The sequence below is a fragment of the Ovis aries genome, chromosome 15, assembly GCF_016772045.2.
Source record: "Ovis aries strain OAR_USU_Benz2616 breed Rambouillet chromosome 15, ARS-UI_Ramb_v3.0, whole genome shotgun sequence".
NCBI classification, from domain to species: domain Eukaryota; kingdom Metazoa; phylum Chordata; class Mammalia; order Artiodactyla; family Bovidae; genus Ovis; species Ovis aries.
The window spans coordinates 51,045,060-51,067,152 of record NC_056068.1 but is presented as its reverse complement, the minus strand read 5'-3'; the positions used below and the strand labels follow the sequence as shown (position 1 = coordinate 51,067,152).

Sequence of the window (22,093 nt, the reverse complement as noted above, 5' to 3'; positions counted from 1 at the left end):
TACAGGTTTATTTTTATGCTTCTCTTTAAATAGTTGTTTATGTCTATAATCAATGGTCCACCAAAGATTATGAATTAAACAATACAGAACTAAAAATTAAATGGTTTAGAAGGATGAAGAGGTCAAAACGCTCAGGGTTTGAGGGAAACAAGCTCATCTGTAGCTTATGGGGTCCTAGGATCCCCAGCCTTCCTTACAAACCATATGAACGCACTGTTGACTATTGCTTTAAAGGGAAAACAATGTTTGAAATGGGATACTGAAGCTACATCCACCAAGGAGAGAAACTTGTGATCTGGGCATTAGTCAATATGGGTAAATGTAAACAGCGCTTTGAAATGGACGGGAAAGATGACCCCTTTTCATTTTCCAAAAAGTCAGGTCAAAGTTACATGAATAAGAGGAATACAAACATCTTTGGTAGATGAGATGTGGCAGAGGTGAAGTGGAATAGAAATGGCTAGAGGGTCCTTCACATGGAAGTTAAATCCTCAAGATGTTGAAGTATATTTGCTTTTAGCTGTGTTTAAGAGAAAACCAAACACAGCCCAAGATGAAGCTTCTTCCCACAATGTTCACCCTCCCTCCAGGCAGCAGGCAGGCCACACCTCACCCTTCTACATAGCCACCAGGCTCAGTGGCTATGAAACAGTTGGCTATGAAAATTCCAAGGCACTAGTAGGGTCTAAGACTGGATGAGCTAGAGACACCACTGGAAGAGCTTCCAGGGAGGGGACCATGAGAGATGAGGAGGGGAAGACAGGTGGGATTGCCTCTGCAGTCTCTTTCTTGAGGCCCCAGCCTTTACTGAGGGATCAGGGGAAAGGGGCAGAGTAACTGAGACCCACTTTCCACTTGCAGCCCCCAACCCCCGCCCCACCCCCAGCTTTCTAAGGTTTGGGCTGCTGACCTATGTGAAAAGCAGCTGCCCAGTGTGCTGCAGTGTGAGGACAGTGTGTGAGGAGGTATCTGACCCAGATGAGGAGTGTCCCTACCCATATCATGGTCAGAGGTGGTCAGTGCCTAGTTCTTACTTGGAGCACAGCAATGAAAAGTGGCTGCCCCTCCCCTCCAAAGAAAGATTCAGTGTTAAATTCACAGAGTTTAAGGAACCTGAGTCAACCAGAAGTAGATGTCTCAGAGGCCAAAGAGAGACCTAAGCCATAAATTGTGGGCTCATCAGCTTATGGATGGAAGTGAATGAGGTCATCCAAAGAAAGTATGCAGTGAAGAGAGGGCCTGTGAGGGAACCTGGAGGACACTAGTATTTCAGGGTGTTCTAACCCAATCAGTCAAAGACCACCGGGGACCATCCATAGTCCAATGGAGTCAGGTTTATTGACCCATTGCTATGAGGAAGACAGCACATCAGAGGAATTATGGAGAGTCCTACCAAACACAAAGAAAAAGAGTTCTTATAGGATCTGAGAGAGGTGGAATTAGGTGAAATGTAAATCAGGCAGTAGTTTGATAGCTCAAAGCAAACCAGAGTAAAGGAGCCTACATCAGGTCTGGACTGCTCAGTAGACTCAGGGTCTTGTTTCCTTGGAAACAATAAAGTTCAGGCTCATGTGGAATACATGTTTAGAAGTCCCTTTTCTGAATCTCTCCACACCTGGGTTTTAAACCCTGTCCTCTTAGTTATTTAGCTCTTCTAGGCAAGAGTTCCATTCCTATTCTAAAAGCAAAATTTCTGATAGTCTATGATTTTAGAAAACAAAATTGCTCAGTGAGTAAGAAACAAATAGTCACTTCAAGAAGAAGGTTGTTATGATATTTTATAGCTGCAGTATGTCCCTGGGAAAAATTTTGTTTCTTATTAATTTTGTGGCTGGCTTTCTCTCTGTCTGTTATTTCAGCCTGATGAATACCACAGCAGGTTTTTACAGCCTGAACTAATTTTCAGATTTTCAAGGGACACACAAAGGAGGTGGAATCTGCAAAGACTGAGTGTAGTAAGTAGGCAGTGTGGACAAAAAAAAAAATGTTGCCTGTCAAGTAAGTAAACAAAAATCTTTCCTGCCATCAAGTCATCAGCCCCTGCAGTTACCACTCACAATGGGTGCACCCTGAAGGGGAATTCTGGATGGAGAAAAACAGTATACTAACCCTAGATAGTTTAAGATGCATCAGTTCAGTTCAGTTGCTCAGTCATGTCCAACTCGTTGCGACCCCATGGACTGCAGCACGCCAGGCCTCCCTGTCCATCACCAACTCCCGGAGTCCACCCAAATCCATGTCCATTGAATCGGTGATGCCATCCAACCATCTCATCCTCTGTCGTCCCCTTCTCCTGCCCTCAATCTTTCCCAGCATTAGGGTCTTTTCCCATGAGTCAGCTCTTCGTATCAGGTGGCCAAAGTATTGGAGTTTCAGCTTCAGCATCAGTCCTTCCGATGAATATTCAGGAATTATTTCCTTTAGGATGGACTGGTGGGATCTCCTTGCTGTCGAAGGGATTGTCAAGAGTCTTCTCGAACACCACAGTTCAAAACCACCCCAAAGGAATAATTTCAGTGAGCCTAGACTCTTGCATCTTCCCATACATAAAAGGGCACTAAAAGTCAATTTTTGACGTCTGGTTTCTTGTGTATGAATAGTAATAATCTTTGGATGTTCACTACACTTTTTTTTTTTTCAGGAAAAATTCCTTGCTCCTCCCTTACCTCTTTTGAACAGTCCTTCAGAGCTATCTAAGAGGCTGCCAACCCAGATTATAGTCCTCAGTCAGGAGAAGGCAATGGCAACCCACTCCAGTACTCTTGCCTGGAAAATCCCATGGGCGAAGGAGCCTGGTAGGCTGCAGTCCATGGGGTCATGAAGAGTGGGACACGACTTCACTTTCACTTTTCACTTTCATGCATTGGAGAAGGAAATGGCAACCCACTCCAGTGTTCTTGCCTGGAGAATCCCAGGGACGGGGGAGCCTGGTGGGCTGCTGTCTATGCGGCTGCACAGAGTCGGACACGACTGAAGTGACTTAGCAGCAGCAGCAGCAACAGCAAGGCTGCAAATAAAATGTAGTTCTCAACTTTTACGTGGTGTACTTTTTTTCAGTCGACCGTAGAAAGGAAACTAAAGTCTTAGGTCTCACAAACCAGGAAGATGATTGTTGATTATGAACACGAGGAGGTCTAGTACACTGTGCGCTGTGGAATAAGGTGGCCACTAGCCATAGCTGAAACTCCAATAGTTTGGCCACCTGATGAGAAGAACTGACTCACTGGAAAAGACCCTGATGCTGGGAAAGATTGAAGGCAGGAAGAGAAGAGGACGATAGAGGATGAGATGGTTGGATGGCATCACGGACTCAATGGACATGAGTTTAAGTAGGCTCCGGGAATTGGTGATGAACAAGGAAGCATGGCAGGCTGCAGTCCATGGGGTTGCAAAGAGTCGGAAGCGACTGAGCGACTGAACTGAACTGAGCCCATAAGTGGCTCTTTAAATTGAACTGAAAAGTAATTAATTGGATTTAATTTTTAAATAAATTCAAATAAATATTTTTCTTCCTTCATGGCACTTAACCTCATGTCAAATGTTCAGTAGCCACAGGCTAGTCTCTACCTTATTGGACAGTGCAGCTGTAGAATATTTCCATCGTTACAAGCAGTTAAGAGAAATGAGAGTCACAGGCGATGGTGACCCGTGGGAGTGTAGTCTCAGCCCAACACTCAGCCCAACAGCGCTACTCTCTTCGTTTGACAGCTACCGTGTAACTGTAGCTTGGACCACAACCAAGGCTAAAAGCCGGAGGCTCCACCGCTTCTTCACGTTTCCCTTCGTACACAAACTCACTACCATCGCCACACTCCATCTCCCAACAAGCCCCGGGCCCGTCTTCTGCGACGCTGGCCTCTTGGACTTCTGGGAAATGTAGTTTAAACAGCGTTCAAACTCCGGAAAGGTTCTAGCCACGAACTAAGGCTCCCATGAGGCAGTGCGTGGTCAGTTCCGGTCCAATTCACCGCGGCCGCCAAGTGTGCCGTGAGGGGCCCGCAAGTTGGCACTGGAGTCTTAGTGCAACGGTGACTTGAGATGCAGGAGTCTGGAGGGACCGCGCTGTGCCTCTCCCTGCCACTGCTAAGGTCTCCGCCGCTCCGGAGTTGTAGAGACGCCTCAACCCAAGGCGGAGCCGACCGGGCCCCAGGGAACCGTAGTTAAACTCCAGCCACAACCACTAGGGGACTTGAAAGCAGCGTCCGACGGCGGTCGGTGGGGCGATCCCTGACGGGAAGCGCACGCGTAAATGCCGGGCCTCAGGGCTTCTGTAAACACCAAAGAGCGCCTGCGCGAACGGAGCGCCTGGAGACGGACACGCGGGGGCGCCTTAGCAAAGATAACAGTAATGAACAGTAACGTAACGGTCCCGTTATTTTTCTGCCCTTATTTTTTGTTTTTAAATGGTTTGCTAAGCACAGCTCCCTTCACTGAGTCTGTTAATCTGATCTTTGGGGCACTCATTTTACCAGTGGGACAGCGGGTCAGAGAAAGTGATAGGGAGAGTCCTAGCATCTTTGCGTGTGAGGGACCAACGATGGTTCAGGATACAAGGACTCTAGACTCTGTCTCTGAGTTGCTGAGTTGCTGGTAGTTCTGTTCCCCTAAGCTTTCTGATTTGTAAATGGAAATAGGATATTGGAAGGATCAAATAAGACGCAAAAAATAAACTAAGTTGCCGAGCAATCTATAAGGACAGAAGATTATTATAATCGGTGATTGCACATTGAGGAACTATTTCATCATACTACAAATTGCAAAACTGAGGGCCCCTACAGGGGCAGGAGCTTGCTCCAGGTCTCAGCAGTCTGTGAGCAAGGGCTAAAACCTAGGCTGCCAGCGTTTGGGCTTAGAGCCCTTCCTTGCACCTCCAGAATTAGTTGTCTTTGTTGCATACAGGCTTAGAGAGGCAGACTGTGCCCAGAGTCCAGAGAAGCCCCTATTCCTAATCCTTCTCCTACCTGCTGGGCCTAGTGGAGGAAGACCCTGCTCTGTTGAGATGACTACCAAAGGCAAGAAATTAAGGAGGAGCTGGAGAATCCTGGAGACAGAGGACAGTGTGGCAGAAGCTGTACAGATCCTACTCTCAGAAGAGTGGCCCAGGTAAGGGAAGGAGATCAGATGTGACAGATGAGGGGCTAATGTTAAGGGGACCGACCCTGAATGGAAAAGGGTGGTCTCTATTTCTGAACCCAAGAGGAATTGGGTGCTCAGATGATTCCATCTAGGGCTCTGACAGCTGCCCGTGACAGCTGGAGGGGGTGCCTGTGCTGGCTTGGATGCTAAGGAGAGGAGGTGATGCAGGTTGAGCTGAGAGGCTTTAGGGGCCACTCGCCCAACCAGGTGGAGCTGTCAGGTGGCATTGTGGGCAAACCATACCACCAACCAAGATACTGACCTCTCTGTCCCTTGGAGCGGGGCTGTGCCCAGCTGTCTCTCTCGAGTGCTCTAAGAAGTTCTGGACATAGGTGTGGGAGGGGCTTGGAGCCGCTAAGGTCTGGTTGCAAATAGGGCCTCTTCAGGCAAGTCATGAAAGGAAGGTGTTTGTAGAAATAGAAGTTCAAGATCTTCCCCACCTCTAACTGTCTGATTCTCTGGGCCTTCACTTGTCTCTGTTTTCAGCAGGGGAAACTGAGGCTAACGGAAGAAAAGACTCTCTGCAGGATTCACAAGGAGCTGGCGTAAAACTGGACTAGGATAGGGATCTTTCCATGACATGGCAGTGATCAAACATCTTCATCAAACATTTATTGAGTATCTAATGTATACGCTGAGAAGAGCTACCTTAGGGTACAAACAGAATCCAGGATTGCAGTCAGACTCAGCTTTTAACTTGCCCTCCCAGTGACTTAATGCTGTGATCCTTGGTGAGTCACTACCCTACTCTGAGCCTCACTGTCTCTAGAGTGGGAGTGGTAAGCCGTATCCAGGGCTCTCTGAGGTGTAACTATGAATTAAATGAGTTAAGAACTGTTAAGTGCATATAACAGCACTAGGCCCATGGTACCCGCTCAGTAACTATTAGTCGCTCTTTGTTACTCATGAACACAGGTGGAGGCCAGCTGGAGATAGGGTTCTCCCAGAGTCCGGCAGGAGCGGAGATGCCACCACCTCTCGTCTATTTGCCTTCCAGATACCTGCACTCTGCAGCCAGGCAGCCTGTGTTTGTGAAAGTTGAGGGGTGGGGGGACACTTGCATCCCCATTTCTCCCTCTGGCACTGGGAACCTGGCAGGGAGCATTTACACCTCCACACACATGTGATGCATGTTCCCGACGACCTGGGTCCAGAGTTAAGGTGATTCTTGCCCAGTACAGCTGCACAGTACAGCCCTGGGCAGTGAGACCAGAACCATGACTCTTCCTCCCTGCAGGGCAGAAGTCCCAAAAGGCTGACAGCAGGGTCTTGACCTGTGTGTGTCCCCTGAACAGATCAGGAGCTGGGGGTAGAGGGGCGCCTGGGTGGAAGACAGGGCCCAATATCAGATACCCTATCCCCAGCTCACCCTGTTTGAAGGTGGTGGTCTGGTCCATTGGTACTTTCAGCTCTGGTCCAGGCCACCCTAGTGGAGGTCTGGTTCAAACCCCTTGTTTATAGAGAAGGAAAGAGATGACCGCTGAGCTCACCCAGAGCCCCACAGTAAGGTGGGGGTGAGTCTAGGCCAGAACTCAGGTGTCCTGGTGTTTGGCCAGGGCTCTGCCTGGCAGCTGGTTGGGAGGGGGCAGGCCTTGGCTCCATTTCTCTTTTCCCTCTGCCACTGCAGGCACACTTGGAGCCAGATGTGGACACCTGGGTGGGTTGTGGGTTGGGGCATAGAAGGGAAGGGGAGTACAGGACCTGGTCAGCAGTCCAGAGCCGAGCTGGGATGGGTGGACTGGGGAGCTCTCAGTGGTGTGTGTGTGGCTGCTGCAGGATTCTAGGGCCTTATTAATCAGTCTGAGGCAGCAGAAGATAAAAATACCGTGGGAGCACACTCCTGGAGGAGGGTAGCAAAGCAGATTCAGTAATGAGTCACAGAGCCCAAGCCCTAAATTTAGAAGGTGCTGAAGGAGGCAGCCGCCCCTGGGGAAGCACCGTGGAGACGCCCACTAACCAGGGGTACCAGTGCTTCAGGGCAGAGAGCAGTGGTTGGCAGGAGTCCCCAACACAGCAATGCCCCAGGAAAGCTGGGCTGCTTCTAGGCCTGCCCCAGGTATGAATTTTGGACCTCAAAATGAACCCAGACCCAGGGCACAGTCTTCAGCCCCACTCGCTGACAGAGCTCCTAGCAAGCCTTCCCCACACGAGCCCTTCAAAGGGTTCTAGAAACTAGCCCCTGGGGCGTAGACATCTCAGTACTGTCCTGCCAGCTGGCTGGGTACAACCAGGCTCCCTGGGGCCCGCTGCTGTCCTGGTGCCCTGTTGTCAGACGCTAAGAAGGGAGGCTGTGTGGATGCAAGGAGCTCATGTCGTTGAGTGAAGGCCTCCCAAAGGGGACCCATCCAGGCCTTCGTAGCTCTGTTAGGAATTGGGCCAAGGAAGCAGGGCAAGATGTTATAATGGCCACTTCTGCTTTATTCTCAGCCCTCCAGGTTCCAGGTGAACCTAGACTGTTTCTTTTTCTCCAGGTCAGAAGAGGAAGGCACTGCCTCCAGGTCAAGGAGCAGAGACTTACAAAAGAGGCTATGCCTTGGGGACACCTGCCAGATCTGGGGTAAGGGAGCTTAGGAGACAAGAACTGATAGTAGTTGTGGCGTTTATGGAGCGCTTGTTGCTTGCCAGCCACCGTGCTAAGCTCTCCACGTGCATGAACTCCATCCTGGAGGCAATGATGTAAGTCCTACTAGCTTACTTGTTCACAGAAATGGGAGTACCAAGACAGAGAGGTTAAGTAACTTATTCTAGATCACACAGTAAGAGGTTCTAACCCAGACAACCTAGCTCCCTAGCCTAGGCTCTTAGCTATTACGCTAGACTGCTGAGCAGGGTATTTTACCCTATCTGTGCTGCCTCTGCTCCTGTCCTTCCCTCCCAGAACTCCAGGGCCTGGGAGCTTCTCTCTGGGCCTTGCAGGGTCTTGATGCCCAGGGTGCTCCTAGGCTTGGAGGAAAGAAGAGACTAACAGAGCTCTACTGAGTGCAACCTCCACCACGCAGGACTCCACAGTTTACAGAGCCCAACCAGCTGCCCCAGGCCAGGAGAGAGGCATCTTAAGCACCTCAGCAGGGAAACAGACCAGAGAGGTGCCAGGCCTTGCCCACAGTCGGTGGGGCCCAGAGTAGAACCATGGAGACTCCCTCTTTGGGAGGGCCCCAGACCCAGATGGCCAGCACCCCCTCTGCAGGCTCGGTCCTCCTGCTAATGTCTGTTAGGCACTGCCGCCTGCAGGAACCCAGTTCGATTGCTGGGTCGATGCAACCTTCTGAAAGCCCTGGAGTGTTTTGTCAGGGGCTCTTGATCCATCTGCCTGACCCCAGGCCCTCCCTTCAGCTCTGTGCTCAGGCTGGATGGCAGTAGGGGTGAAGGTGTCTTTGTGTGTCTTTGGGGAGGACTAGGTTGTCTGGCCCTTTTACCAGAGCAAGAGCTCCAGCCCTGGGACGATGCTTTCTTTTCTGGAAGCTGCCCCCCCCCCCACCCCGCCCCGACACACACACCTTCCTTCTTTTGGTTTCTTCACATTTTTTCATCTCAAAGCTGAGCCCACAGTGCCCTGACAGAACAGTTTCCACCTCCTGGAACTAGAGGGGCCTCTGGGGGAGCTATTAGTATCACCCTTGAATGGGGGAAGGGTCAGAGGGCCCACCCCCAAATCTCTAGGCTATTGTTCCTGGGGAGAAGAGGCTCCTTTGAGAGGCCTGCTTGAGGAGCTCAGACCTGCCAGGGATACAGCCTGGCCCAGGTGTAACAAGACTTCCCTTACACCCCTTCTTCCCCCTGCCAGAGAGCACACATGGGGATACCACGGATAGGTTCTGTTTCTTTCTGGGCTTTATTTTCCTCATTTTTCAAGTGGGGCTAAGAATCCCAGCATGACCTTCCACCTAAGGTTATTGTGAAGGTTAGACAAAATGAGTGGTAGACTCTTACTCTGCCCCAGAACCTCTTCACAGAGAGGATGTGCCAGGCCATGTGTGTGTGTGTGTGTGTGTGTGTGTGTGTGTGTGTGTGTGTGCGCGCACACATGCACACAACAGCTGTAACCCAGGTGCTGACTGCATTCCCAGGGCAGGCAAGAGACTGAGGTCTGTGAGGGGACTGGTGAGTAGCTCTTTGAGGCTATGTGATGTGGGTATGACAGGGCCCCAGGTATAAGGTTGCCAGATTTAGCAAATATTTGAAACATGCTAACAATAATTTTCCTTATCTGAAAATCAAATTTCAAGATGTGTCCTGTGTTTTATCTGGCAAGCCTACGGGGTGACCTGGCGTGCTCAAGCCAGTGTGCCCCTGTTGGATTCCCATGCATGAGACTGAGATGGTATGTGGCTGTGTGGACTGAGGCAGGAGATGGGTGTGATCGTGGAACCAACTGGGATCATTTCAGTGGGGCTCCGAAAAGCTTCGATACCATAGTCCTTCATGTCAGCATGGAGAAGAATCCAGTGAGAGCAAAGTAGTAGATAAGAAATGATTTATGAGAATAAAACCCTTGTGAGGCTTACAAGCAGATGGGTGGGAAGTGCCCCCAGAACTTAGAGGGCTACAGTTTTATAATCAAACGAAAAGTGGGGAGGGGAAGAAGACCTTCTTTGTCTCTCTTGAGTAGACGTGACGTTTCCATCAGCAGCTCCTCCCCAGACAGGGCAGGGAAGTTTACTTGTCCCTCCCTATATGGTTAGACCAGGACTATCATAGCACTTTGAAAAAATATTTTCAGGTCTCAGTACAGTGAGGGTCTTTCATTTTGAAAAGTCACCTTTCCATAAATGATGGGGTTTTTTGGTGTGTGCACAGAGCCTGTTTTGGGGGTCATTAATGTATGGATGTGAGAGTTGGACTGTGAAGAAAGCTGAGGGCTGAAGAATTGATGCTTTTGAACTGTGGTGTTGGAGAAGACTCTTGAGAGTCCCTTGGACTGCAAGGAGATCCAACCAGTCTATTCTGAAGGAGATCAGCCCTGGGATTTCTTTGGAAGGAATGATGCCACCTCATGTGAAGAGCTGACTCATTGGAAAAGACTCTGATGCTGGGAGGGATTGGAGACAGGAGGAGAAGGGGATGACAGAGGATGAGATGGCTGGATGGGCCTCATTGACTCGATGGACCTGAGTCTGAGTGAACTCCGCGAGTTGGTGATGGACAGAGAGGCCTGGCATGCTGCAATTCATGGGGTTGCAAAGAGTCGGACACGACTGAGCGACTGAACTGAACTGATTGAGCTCAGTGTCTGGATGTGAGTCTCATGGCACCATTGTTTTATTGTTTGGGGGCATGTCCTGTGCTTCTGTTGCATGGTTTTGTTGCTAAGCAAGCCTGCTTAGTTTTGTGGTTAAGCAAACCTGCTTTTTCGAGTAATCATTAATTTACAGGAGTTTTTTTCCCCATTTTTTTCTACTTATAATCCCCTAGTGGGATTAACTATTTAATCACTTATTTTTGTCCCTCTATTCTATCACCCAGGAGATCAGCCCTGGGTGTTCTTTGGAAGGAATGATGCTGAAGCTGAAACTCCAGTACTCTGGCCACCTCATGTGAAGAGTTGACTCATTGGAAAAGACTCTGATGCTGGGAGGGATTGGGGGCAGGAGGAGAAGGGGATGACAGAGGATGAGATGGCTGGATGGCCTCACCGACTCGATGGACGTGAGTCTGAGTGAACTCCGGGAGATGGTGATGGACAGGGAGGCCTGGCGTGTTGTGATTCATGGGGTTGCAAAGAGTCGGACACCACTGAGTGACTGAGCGACTGAACTGACTGATTCTGTCCCTATCACAGCGCTTGGCTGTGTCAGCGTCACCAGCAGGAGAGGGGATAATAGGTCACTCTGACTGTGTGCTCTGTGATTCCCTGAGGCTCTAGCAGCTCACTCAGGGCAGTGTTTGAGCTGTTTGCTCAGTGAGGCCCAGCAGGGGTAGGAGACCCACCCTGGGCAAACACTCAGATCCGGCTCCAGGTGGGACTAGGGTGCTGAACCTGTTGCCGCCTGCCATCAAACAGTAAAGGACACATCCCTCAAGGCCATGCCAGCCCTGGGGACCTCAGAGTGCTCTGTCCTCGGCCCTTCCAGGGGGGCCTCTGGAATCACCTCTCTGCTGCTTCCTGGTGACATCACGCAAGTCGTTGCTCAGTCTTCTAGAACAGTGCCCCCAGGATATTGCCTTGTTCCCCTAGGCAACCTGGGAATTTTCTCACCCAAACTGGCAAGGCCGGTTACCCCAGAGGAGAGGAGCTGGGGGAAGAAGGGGTCAGGGGGGCCTTCTCCTCATCTCCCAGAGGGGAGATCGAGGCAGCCATCCGTCTGTCTGACTAGATGGTGAGTAGGAGGGAGCACCAGGAGCAAGTCAGGATGTGGTAGCCCCTCATTGTCTAGTACACTTGGGCAGGGGAGGAATCTTGAAGCAAAGAGGTTGGTAACTGCCCCCAAGGCCACCCCTAGAGTAGTGAAAGAGGTGGCATATAGTGGGGAGCAGGGACAGAGCCTTGGGTTAGAAGCTGGGAGACCTAAGATCTTATCTGTGCTCTGACAGTGCTGCTTGGGCCTTTGTTTCTCCATCTGTACAGTTAGGGGCTGTGGTCCTGATGGGAGCTCAGTGAGGGGAGTTGAGAGAGGAGTGTTATGGACCAGGTCATGGATGGCTCCAGGCAGGTGTCCTGACTCTGTTCCAACAGCTGGCAGGGGTCAGTGAGCAAGAACTGGTGTGAATATCTCCAAACAACCCCCCACCCCATTCCGGGAGTCCTACTGGGTACTTGTGGTCCCCAGATGGCTTCTGTCTTACTTTGATTCAGGGGCGTTGCTATGCCTCCCACACCTCAGCTTCTGTCTCTGTGAGGAGCGTGTGTAAAACCCGCACTTGCTCAGCGCCCTGGGTCACGATTCCTTGCATTCTTGTGATGCCTCTCAGCCTGCTAAGCACTGTCTCTTTCTCATACACACTCCCGCCTTCCACCCCAACTCTGAGTCCTGCTTGGTGTTGTCCCCAACTTGGGGCTGGGGTCTGGAAGGGCACCTCCACCCAGTCCACTTTCTGTTGAGCCCTGTGACTGGGACAGGGGCTGCAAGGGACACACTGGGTCGTGCTTCACCAGCCTTTTCCACTGTTTACTCTTTCATGAGAACCTTAACAACCATCCTACCAAGGTATTTCCTTAACACTTTTTGTAGGAAATATGCCATGTTTGAACAGTGTATTTATTCCTCCCTACCTTTCCCCTTCCAGTTTATATTTTTAGTTATTTGGGCATGAAACTGACATGTATACAACTCTTTTCCTTGCAATAATTCTCAGAGAGTAGGTATTATTATTCTAGATGAAGAAATTGAAACTCAGACAGGACATGTCACCTGCTCTTGGTCACACGTTTAGGAAATGGTATCAACAGAATTTGAACCCAGGTCCACTTTGCACTTCCAGGCTGTGGGAAGCAGGGATCACCAAATCCTAGGACTCCTCTCCAGGCTCCTCCCCCAGGTCACGCATCCCAGCCCTCCCAGCCTTCTCTCTGCTGCTCAGGGGTGTTTGAGACAGGATATGAATCTGCTTTGATCCAGGCATGTTTGGGCGGTTGTTATGAACCCTTGAGCCAGAGATACCTAAATTCCTGGGGGACTAGGAGGGCCTGCAAGGGCAAATTGTTGATGAATGAGGATTTATGCTCCAGCCAGCCTGGCCTAAACCTCCAGGCAGGGTTGAGCCCAGGGCATGGCCACCTGAGCCCAGGGGTACCAGGTCACTCACCTTTTTTGACCCAAGACCCAGCAGATTCATTCTTGGTTAATCTCTATTTGGATTTGAGTGCTGGTTTGATTTCTGCCATCGCTACCTCCCTGAATTGGTGTGTCTCAGACTGGCAGTGCTCTCAGGGGTGGAGGAGTCCTGTGAGCCTGTCCTCGCTGCTGTCTCCTGCTGTCACTTCAGCCTTATCTCTTCCTCCCAGTACTAGGCGATGGGGATGAGAGGTGTACAGTCCTGGTGCCTGCTGTCAGCTGACATGTGTCACTGGGGCCCTAAAAAGGCAGAAGCCACCAGGCCAATGCTCCTCTCCCTTTTCCTCATGGCAGATCCCAGAGGCTACAGTTCACAAAGCAGGCTCTGTATACCCCTCTTTTGAGTCTCATCAGCCTGGGTATGAGGCTGTCAGATAAAACTACTGAAGCCGGGGGAGGGGCAGTGAACTGCCTATGGCTGGGGTGAAGGCAGAGGATGTATATAGCAGAGAGCCAGAGCCCTGGCCTCCTGAACCCAAAGCCCACCCCCACGCACCCCACCCCCAGGCCACCCACTACCACACGCTTAAAGAATGTGGGTTAGAAGGGCCAAGGATGATTATCTGACTGTGCTGCTCACACTGGAGATCCAAGATCACATGGGGACCTGCAACTCATTTTACAAGACTTACTTTGCAGAATGCCCCTTGGGGTGACTTGCCATCACACTTGCCTCCTCGCCCCCTCGACTTTTAAAATTGGGCCTGATTCACAAACGTCTCAGAGCCCTAAGCACTTGAGTAAGAAACACCTCTATTTGTGAATCCACCATGACAACTCCTCATCTTTCTCTAGCACCTTTAAGAAAAGCTATTCCATCCTGGAACTCAAGGATGGTGAGGCTAGGAGGTTATACATTCTGATGCTCACATTCTACAGATAGGAAACTCAGGCCCAGAGAGTTGGGGCAGCCAGAGCCAAGGATGGAACCCTGGGGTGGGAGGAGGCTGAGATCTGGGATCTTGGCAGGATGGCCATTTACTCACTGATGACACTGGGCAAGTGATGGGGCACTTGTGCCCTATTAGCTGCCCATCCAAGGGAGCTCACCATGAGCCCTCCCTTGTCACTAGGGTAGTGAATGCTCAGCCTTGAGCCTGTTGCCACACTCACATTGGCCTGGCCTCAGAAAAATTGAGCTATTGGCCTCAGTTAACACAGAGCAGCTGGAGACAGAGCTAGCACTAGGACCCAGGGGGCAGGTAGCAGTCTCTCTGGCTGGAAGGGGTGGCTGGAGTGCTGGTGGACATATCTCCCCTGTGGCTGTGGAGCTCTGGCCAGCTCTGGCCAGCTCTGCCTGGGGAGGGCCAGGGAGCCCCAGAGCTCTGGAGCCAGATGCTCTGGAAAGCCTAGTCTAATCCATGGGAGGTGTGTGAATACGTACAGGGGTGCTCAGGAGGACTGGGGGTGGACAAGGACCAGAGTCCGGGACTGGAGGAGGATTCAAGCTCCCAGCTGGGAGTGCGATGGGAGTGGAGATTTTGTCCAAGTCTACCCACCTTGTGAACCTTGAGGCCAGTGGTTGGTAGGGGAGGCAAGCTGTGGGCTCTTGATTGTTGTGGGAGTGTGCCCATCTTTGGCTCTGAGGGGTGTGGTGTGGGGATGTCTCTGGGTGGTTCTAGGGACAGCTGCTTGTGTATCTTAAGTAGGCTGTTGCAGAGGTGTGTACCTGTGAGTGTGGGAAGGTGTTGGAGATAAAGGGTTCACAATTAACTTCCAGAATCCCTCTTCTAGCACCTCCTCGCTCTTCCTCTCAGAGCCCTATCTATCTTGGACCCTCCTCAACCCCTGCCTGAGGACTGGTCCGGCCAGGTCCTCTTCGGGGGCGATGGGGGCGGGCGCTAGGACCCGGCTGGGCGGGGTGGGGCGGGGCTCCAAGCCCCGTCAGCTGTACCTCCGCAGCCTGGAAAATACCAAGCGCAGGCGAGCGGAGCCCCCCGAAGTCCCCAGCCTAGCCCCTGGGGAGGGAGGAAGGTGGGGTGGGGGGCGGGTGGTGCGCGCGGGGCCGGGGGAAGCGGGGCGGGGCCGGGCGGCGGGACCCACTGCTCCTCCCCCCAGAACCCCCGCGCGGCCCCGGTCGCCCGGGCAGCGGCGGCGGCGGCGGCGGCAGAGGCGCTCGCACCCCCGGCCCCGGCCGGTCCCCGGCGAGTAGCGGGCACAGGTGAGCCTGCCGGCCCCGCGGGCGCCCCACCCCGCCCCCACCACCGGCCCCGCGCGCTTCCCGCGCCGGCGCCGCTGGCGAGTTAGTTGAGCCAGTCCGGCCGGCGCTGCGCGGACCCCACCGGACCGTCCGTCACCTCGGGTCCCGGCCTCCCCTGGGTCCCGACGGGCTTCCCCCGCACCCCGATACGCAGCCCCCAGTACGGCTCCCACCCCAGGCGGTCTGAGGTCGCGCTTTTGCGGAGAGAGGGGCGTACTGCCCAGTGGCGGCGGTACGCTCTGGCCAGGGGGCCAGCCCCTGCCTCTCTCGAACTCGCTACCTGCCAGGACCCCGGACAGCCGCACGCGCGCCGGCAGCGTTCTGACTCCTGTTTCCAAACCGGTCTTGCAGGTCCCTGGAAGGTGGCGTCAGCATCTGCAGCCGCGTCGACGTTGTCGGAGCCTCCGCGGAGGACCCAGGAGAGCCAGACCAGGACCAGGGCCCTGGGCCTCCCCATGGAGCAGTCAGCTGCCTCCCCAGAGCCCCCGGGGCCTCGGCCAGTCCTGGGCCGCGACAGCGTCCAGGTGCCCGACGACCAGGACTTCCGCAGCTTCCGGTCAGAGTGTGAGGCCGAGGCGGGCTGGAACCTGACCTACAGCAAAGCTGGTGTGTCTGTGTGGGTGCAGGCTGTGGAGATGGATCGTACCCTGCACAAGATCAAGGTAGGGTGGCCCCGCAGCAGGTGCAGCCGACACTGCGCCCTGACTCCCTCTGACTGGGAGTCTCCCTGTCCTCCAGCAGGGGTACAGACACCTGGCTGTGCACCTCAGAGTCTCCTGCGAGGACCCAGGAGGCACAGTTTGCTGGGAGACAGGGGGTGTGACTCACTCAGCCCCTGCCTGCTCAGGAAGGTGGACTGCTGCCAAGCCCACCTAGGAGAGTGGCCTTCCTCAAGGAGCCCTCTGCCCTTGAAGCCTTTATCAGGTCCTGACTTGAGTCATCTCAGGTGGGAGACTGAGCCTTTCAGTCCCGAATTCCTGATTCTCTCAGCCTGAGCTGGGTCTCATTCCGCACTCTCTGCGCTTCTTCCTGCCAGATGCTCTGCTCTTCCCTCTTCCCTTCTGGCTGTCCCCTGAGTCTCTCCTGCAGGGACTCAGGATCCTGGGTGGCAGATCCTGAAAGCGGGGCTTAGATGTCCCTGCCTCACACAGGGCCAGGCTGGGCCGGCAGGCTGGGAAAGGAGGGACCAGTGTGTAGGCCAGCAGAGGCAGGGAATATGCAGGCATAGTTGGCCTCTCTCACAGCCATGCACTCCACTCCTCACAACCCCATGATTTTCTTCTGTTTGTCAAAAGAGGGCCGGCTTGGGGTTTGGGACCCTGTGAGTCCACCTCCCCTGGGGACTAGATGGGGAATAGGCTAGTAAAGACTCTGATGAGAGGCCTCAGTGACTGCCTCCAACACAACACATCTGGCATTGCTGTGAGTGCCACTTTTCAAGGCGGCAGATCTCCCTTCCTCGGCTCCTGGCAGTAGACTGTGCCCTCCCCTCTCTCTTGCCTCAGCCTTCCCGCTCTCCTCAAACACGTGGAGAAGTGTATTCCTGTGGTGGAAGCCGGCAGAGGTGGGAGCAGGGCAGTGGACTTGGAGAGCGCACCCGCCCTCCCCCACTCCAGCCCCTCCTGCCTGGGACCTGCCCTTGGATTCAGATTTAGCTCTGGCATCAGGGCCTCATAATAGGGCCAGAGATGTCTGACCTTCCCTGCTGACCCTGTGCCTTTCTGTCTCACTTTGTCTTAGTCATTTAGAGCTTCGTCTATCTGTCCTCACGTAGGCACCTGGCTCACCCGTTCTGCCTTCCCTGCTCCCTTCTTGACTCTGTCTGCACCCTGGCTATCTGACTGTCTTTTTCTTTCCCAGTTCCCATGTCTGTCTCCTTTTTTCCCTTTCTGGGACTCTCTACCCGGGCCTGAGGACTCTGGGCCGGGGGCTTCCCCAGAGCTGGACCTGTGTCTAAGCCTGAGGAGTGGGGAAGGCCAGGGCCACTGGCATGTTCCAGCTTAGTGCTCTCCAGGGACAGGGACACGTCCTATCCTTTGCATCCTCAGCCTCCAACACAGGCCCAGCAGGGATGTTGGTTGAATGAAGGATGGAAGGAACGAACGAATGAAGGAACACACTGAATATAAAGTGAGCAAAGTTGTGAGAAAAAGGTTGTTTTCCTGCCTGTAACCTGGGAAAGGCTCAGGCTGGCCTGTGCCAAGGGGTAGGGAAGCATAATCTCCCCATCAAGCTGGCTCTCCAGAAGGAAGGGTAGGGGAAAGTCTGAACTGAGCCGGGGACTCCCACCCTCTGTGTCAACAGAGTGGAGCTGCCTCCTCCATCTGGCTTGGTTAATGAATAAACCCAGCCCAGTCCAGGACTGGAATTGGTGAGTCTGGGAGCCAGACCTCCACAATAGACCCCTTGTGGCCATATCAGATTTGTCAGGTGTTCTTCCTTGAGAGTAGAGGGGACTGGGAAAACTGGGGTATTGTGGGCTTGTAGTTAGGGTGTACACCTGGCCTTCCTTCCCTCTCAGACTGAGCAGAGGTTGGAGGTGCCTTTGCAATCCCCTTTTCAAATTCACTCCTTACTGGAGTGCAAGTCCAGAGAGGAGCAGGGGCTAGCCCAGGCTCACACAGCCAAGCCCCAGCCAAGCCAGGCTTGGAACCCAGATCTCTAGCCTCCCAGCCTAGTGGTCTCTTTTGTGCTCCCCACAGTGAAGGGGGCTGGGGCCATGAGGTGAGCAGAGCTGGGGCCTAAGGAGGGTGCTGAGCCTTGGCTCAGGGAAGGGAGGTGATCTCGAGATCTCAGATCCCCTCAGCATAGCCACGTGGAGCTCTGGGGGACAGGCAGAGGTCTCCGAGCTCCCCCATCCCTAAGACTCCAGGAATCCCGTTTCCGATAAGAACCCCTGCTCTGAGTTGAGCATTTGTCTCCATTGCCTGATTGACCTTCAGACCAGTCCGGGGCAGTAGTAGGCTTATCTCCAAGCTACAAAGAAACTGAGGCTGAGAGAGGTGAGGTCACTTGCCTGAGGTCACACAGTAGCTGAGGCAGGAGTGGAACCCAGGTCAGCCTGGCTCCAGAGCCCCTGCCTCTCTCCACTTGGGCTCACATCTTGTCAACATTTTGGCATTTGACCCCATCAGTAACGCTGAAGGACACGGTGTTCTCATCATCCCATTCCTGTTGATAAATGAAAAAGCTGAGTCCCAGAAAGGGGAGTGGCTTGCCAAGGTCACACAGCAGGTCTGAAGCCAGAGTTCCCAGCGTCACTCCAGGAGACTGGGACTCAACCACAGGTATTTGTTGAGCTCCCTGCTCCCCACAGCCGGTTCTTGGTCTGCCCCCTGAGCTGGGAACGCCAGCTGCCCGTTGGACATGCCCTGTGCACGTGAATCTAGGGTGGGGGAGGAGCCACCTAGCTGCCTACCTGATTGATTTCCTCTACCTCACCCCCCTTCCCCCAGACTTATCTTCTCCCTACCCCTGTGTCCAGAGGTTCCTGGAAGTCACTGTGGCTCTGGCCCAGCATTTGGAGCCAGAAGAAAGGGACAGAGCTGCTGGAGGCCACCTCTGCCCTTTCCCTCCCTGTGGTCTGGCCTGGTCCCAGGCTTGCATAGTGCTCTGAGCACCAAAGAGGAGGCAGATACCGCCTCCTGTGAGGTCAGGCCTTGTCCCAAAGGCTGATGCTGAACATGGATCCTGGGCCCAAGGGCAGAGGGCTGCTGGGCACCAGAATGCAGGTCTATCAGTGCCCAGGCCAGGCTTCCTCAGAGCTGCTGTAGAGGAGAGAATTGGGAAACCAGGGGGCTGTCATTTATTCAAGCAAGGCCAGCTGGAGAAGAGGCTGAGGTCCAGTCCTGGTTATAGTGTTATTTTGCTCTGTGTGTGACTGTGGGCACATCCTTGCCCTCTCTGGGCTGTTTCTCCATCTGTGCCATGGGGCTCTCCTGGCTCCAAGAGCCTCTAGACTCATACCTGTGCTGGGTCCCATGGAGAGGGATGAGGCACAGGGGACAGAAAGCCGGAGATGGCATGGCATGGGTGGCCCAGTCCTGCCCTGATGCTCACGTGCTCAGGTTCTCTGATCCTGCTGTGCACCTAGCTACCTGAGAGGCAGAGGGTGGCCAGACCTCCAGAGGGTGGAGAGAGACTGACAATTCCAGATGGCTCCCTGCCCACTGCTTGAGGCAGATATTCACAGGCAAATGACTGAGGCAGGAGGGGTTCCCAATGAGTAGGGGCCTTGAAGGCCTTGGCTGGAGCAAGGGTGTGAGGTCTCCTGGGGGAGCATGGCTGAGAACCTGAGGTTCCTCTTGCCACAGGAAGCTGAGCAGTGGGGACCTATCTCTTCTGACTTCCTGTCCTACAACTGCTCCTCTTCCCCTTTGGAGAAAGCTTGGTGACCCCTCTCTGACCTGTCTCACTGTCCACCTGCTTCCATACCACAGCCTCCTGGGTACCAAGCTCTCAGGCTAGTTCTCAGGCCTGTCCTCTCTCAGCACCTCATTTTCTTCCCCTGTGAAATTTGGGATCATCTCAGGGATCTCCAAGGACCCTTCTTACTCTTAATGGTCTATGGGACTCAAAAGGGTCCTGGGGATGGTGGAGACAGTCACAGGGCCAGGCGTTTTCTTCAGGTCTTTCCACTGAATCTTCACAAGTGTCCTACGAACTCCATTGAACAGATGTGGAAGCTGAGGTTCAGGGCAGGAATTCACTTGTGCAGTCAAACAGCTTGAAGGCAGCTGAGGCAGGATCAGAACCCAGGTCCTTGAGACTCCAAGGCCAGGATAGCTTCAGTGTCTCGGGCCTGCTTATTAGCACCACTGGCCCCTTCGACCTCCTGGACCCTGTCGCTCAGAACCCACCCCTCTCTCCTGCCTTAGGTCACCCTGTGCTGTCATTGCGAGAGGGCACCCTGGAGGGGTCCCAGCCAAGCAAGAGCCCAGTCCTTACTGTGTGACCTTGGGGTTCACGTTACCTTTCTGAGTCAGTCTTCTTATCTGTGGTGGCAGAGGCAGGTTTTAGGGGTTTGGATTTGGTGAGCTCAGGTTTAGGCTGGGCTTCTGCCCCCTCAGGGGCTCAGTTTCCATATTTCTCTAGAAAGATGCTGGGCAGGTGGTTTGTAGAGCCTGGCTTTAGGGCATGGTAAGCGTGTCTGCAGTACTGGACACAGGGTAAGGATGGAGAGCTAAAGCCTTGCTGGTCTGTGCTGTCTGAGAGGTCCCTAGATGGGGCTCCTGAGTCCAGGCTGGGGTCCTGATAACCCCTGGCCTGGATTCCTGGATGGTTCTAGCTCTGACTTGGAGTAGGGGCAGCTGGAGGAAGTTGTCCAGACCTGTCCTTAAGAAACAGGGCTCCCAGAGAGCTGCCCCCCAAAGTCGGGGTCTGGATCTTCAGATGGAAGAAATCAGAGACAGGAAAGGTCAGAGCTGGCTGGAGGCTTCAGGGAGGTATTCCTGGAGGTCCTTCCTACAGGGGGAGAGAACAGGTTTCAGGGTCCTGGCCATGTGGCCTTGGGCAGATTGCTGCCCCTACCCCAGCTTTAGCTTCCTCTTCTGTCACATGCGAGCAGCTGTGCTGGCCTGCCTGTCTTTGGGCACTTCATTCAGGTTGGAGACAAAGAGGGAAATCAGGATGCTGGAACAGACACTTGTCACAGGAGCTGCAGAGACCTGGAGGGGGCCTCTCAGCCATCCCTGGAGACCAGGGAGGGCTTCTCAGAGGAGGAATGCTCAGGTGATCGGTTTGGAATTGGGTTGAGAATGAGGAGTACAGGTTTGACAGCACTGGGAACATTTCATACAGAGGAAGAGGTATGTAAAGGCCCCCGAGGAAGGAAACAGGCAATGTTGGGAGAACTGCAGGTTGTATATTGTGGGTTTGGAACTCAGGGGGCTGGAGGTGATTAGACAACTAGATCAAGGCTCTTGAATTTGGGTCCCAGAGATTCTAGGCTACTGGGGAGGGTTTTAGACAAGGTGGGTGGTAGGAGGAAGATGCTGGTCTATTTGTCTGCACAGACTTGCCAAGGCCTGCAGTAAAGTAGGGCCTGTGGGGAGTGGAGCACGGGATTGCCTCCAGAAAGATTTTGGAGGGATAAGGGACAACAGAGTGGTTATAGCATAACTCTTGAGCAGGCTGGGATGTGAGATAGGATAAGATGTGCAGCCCCCGGGGGCAAGGAGCTGGTTGGGGGGGTGCCTTCAGTCAGTCCACGCTGGGCGCAGAAGAGCCCTCAGGCCCGCAGGCTGGCTCTGTGCCTCCACGACCAGCTCCCCAGGCTCTGGCTTTTAAACTTTAACGAGCCCAGCTCAGTTTCCAGCCGAGAGTCTTTAAAGTTTCAGGAGATGAGAGAAAGGAGGCAGTCCTGGAGACAGATGGGTTTCCTTTCTTCCCCTGCTTCTCTGTGCCTGGTAGAGCCGCCTGGAGCCAGAGCTGTGGGCTCCAGGACCCTGGAGGCCTGGCACTCTTTAGGGATCTTGGACCTAAGCTGGACCTCTCCAGTCTGTTAATGAGGGGCCAGCAACCACCAATGGAGTTAGAAACTCTATTTCCGCCCTGCTCTCTTACCTTTACCCCTTACCTGGGCAGGTAAGCATCACCCCCACCTGCCCCTTCAACAGGGGAGAGGAAAGGTGCTCAGACCAGGCACTGAGCTTGAGGTGCCTGGGCCTCCTGTGCTTCACTTTATCTCCTCAAGCATATTTGGTCTGGCCTCAGTGCTCCAGGGCCCCTGGAGCTGTAGAAACACAGGCCGAGGAGGAAAGTCTCAGGCCCAGAACTTAGTGGTGGGTCCCACACCAAATACAGAACCCTCTCACTTGTCATTAAAGAGAGGCTGGACAGGTGGCACTGGGCAACTGGAGCTGTTCTCCGGGACTTTAGTATAACAACTGCCTCCCTATCTCTCAGCCTGGCTCCCCGAAGGCAGCTACTTGTTGCTTCTGACCTGTGTCTAGAATCCTTCTGTCTTGGGGCAGTTGAACAATGC

General features: G+C 53.5%; 1 protein-coding gene across 7 annotated transcripts in view; it reads left to right on the top strand.

The window, feature by feature from the left end:
• Positions 1–22,093, top strand: part of STARD10 (StAR related lipid transfer domain containing 10) — a 47,643-nt gene that overhangs the window by 9,320 nt on the left and 16,230 nt on the right. The window contains exons 2-4 of one of the 7 annotated variants that reach the window (XM_042233206.1): positions 2,642–5,103; positions 7,608–7,693; positions 15,460–15,770. In XM_042233206.1, the coding sequence (XP_042089140.1) occupies positions 5,000–5,103; positions 7,608–7,693; positions 15,460–15,770 (501 nt within the window). In that variant the 5' untranslated portion in view covers positions 2,642–4,999. Of the gene's footprint in view, positions 1–2,641; positions 5,104–7,607; positions 7,694–14,156; positions 14,277–14,794; positions 14,883–14,973; positions 15,070–15,213; positions 15,341–15,459; positions 15,771–22,093 lie in introns of those variants that run through there. The other 6 variants (XM_027979504.2, XM_042233207.1, XM_027979507.2 and 3 more) reach the window with 6 other exon arrangements.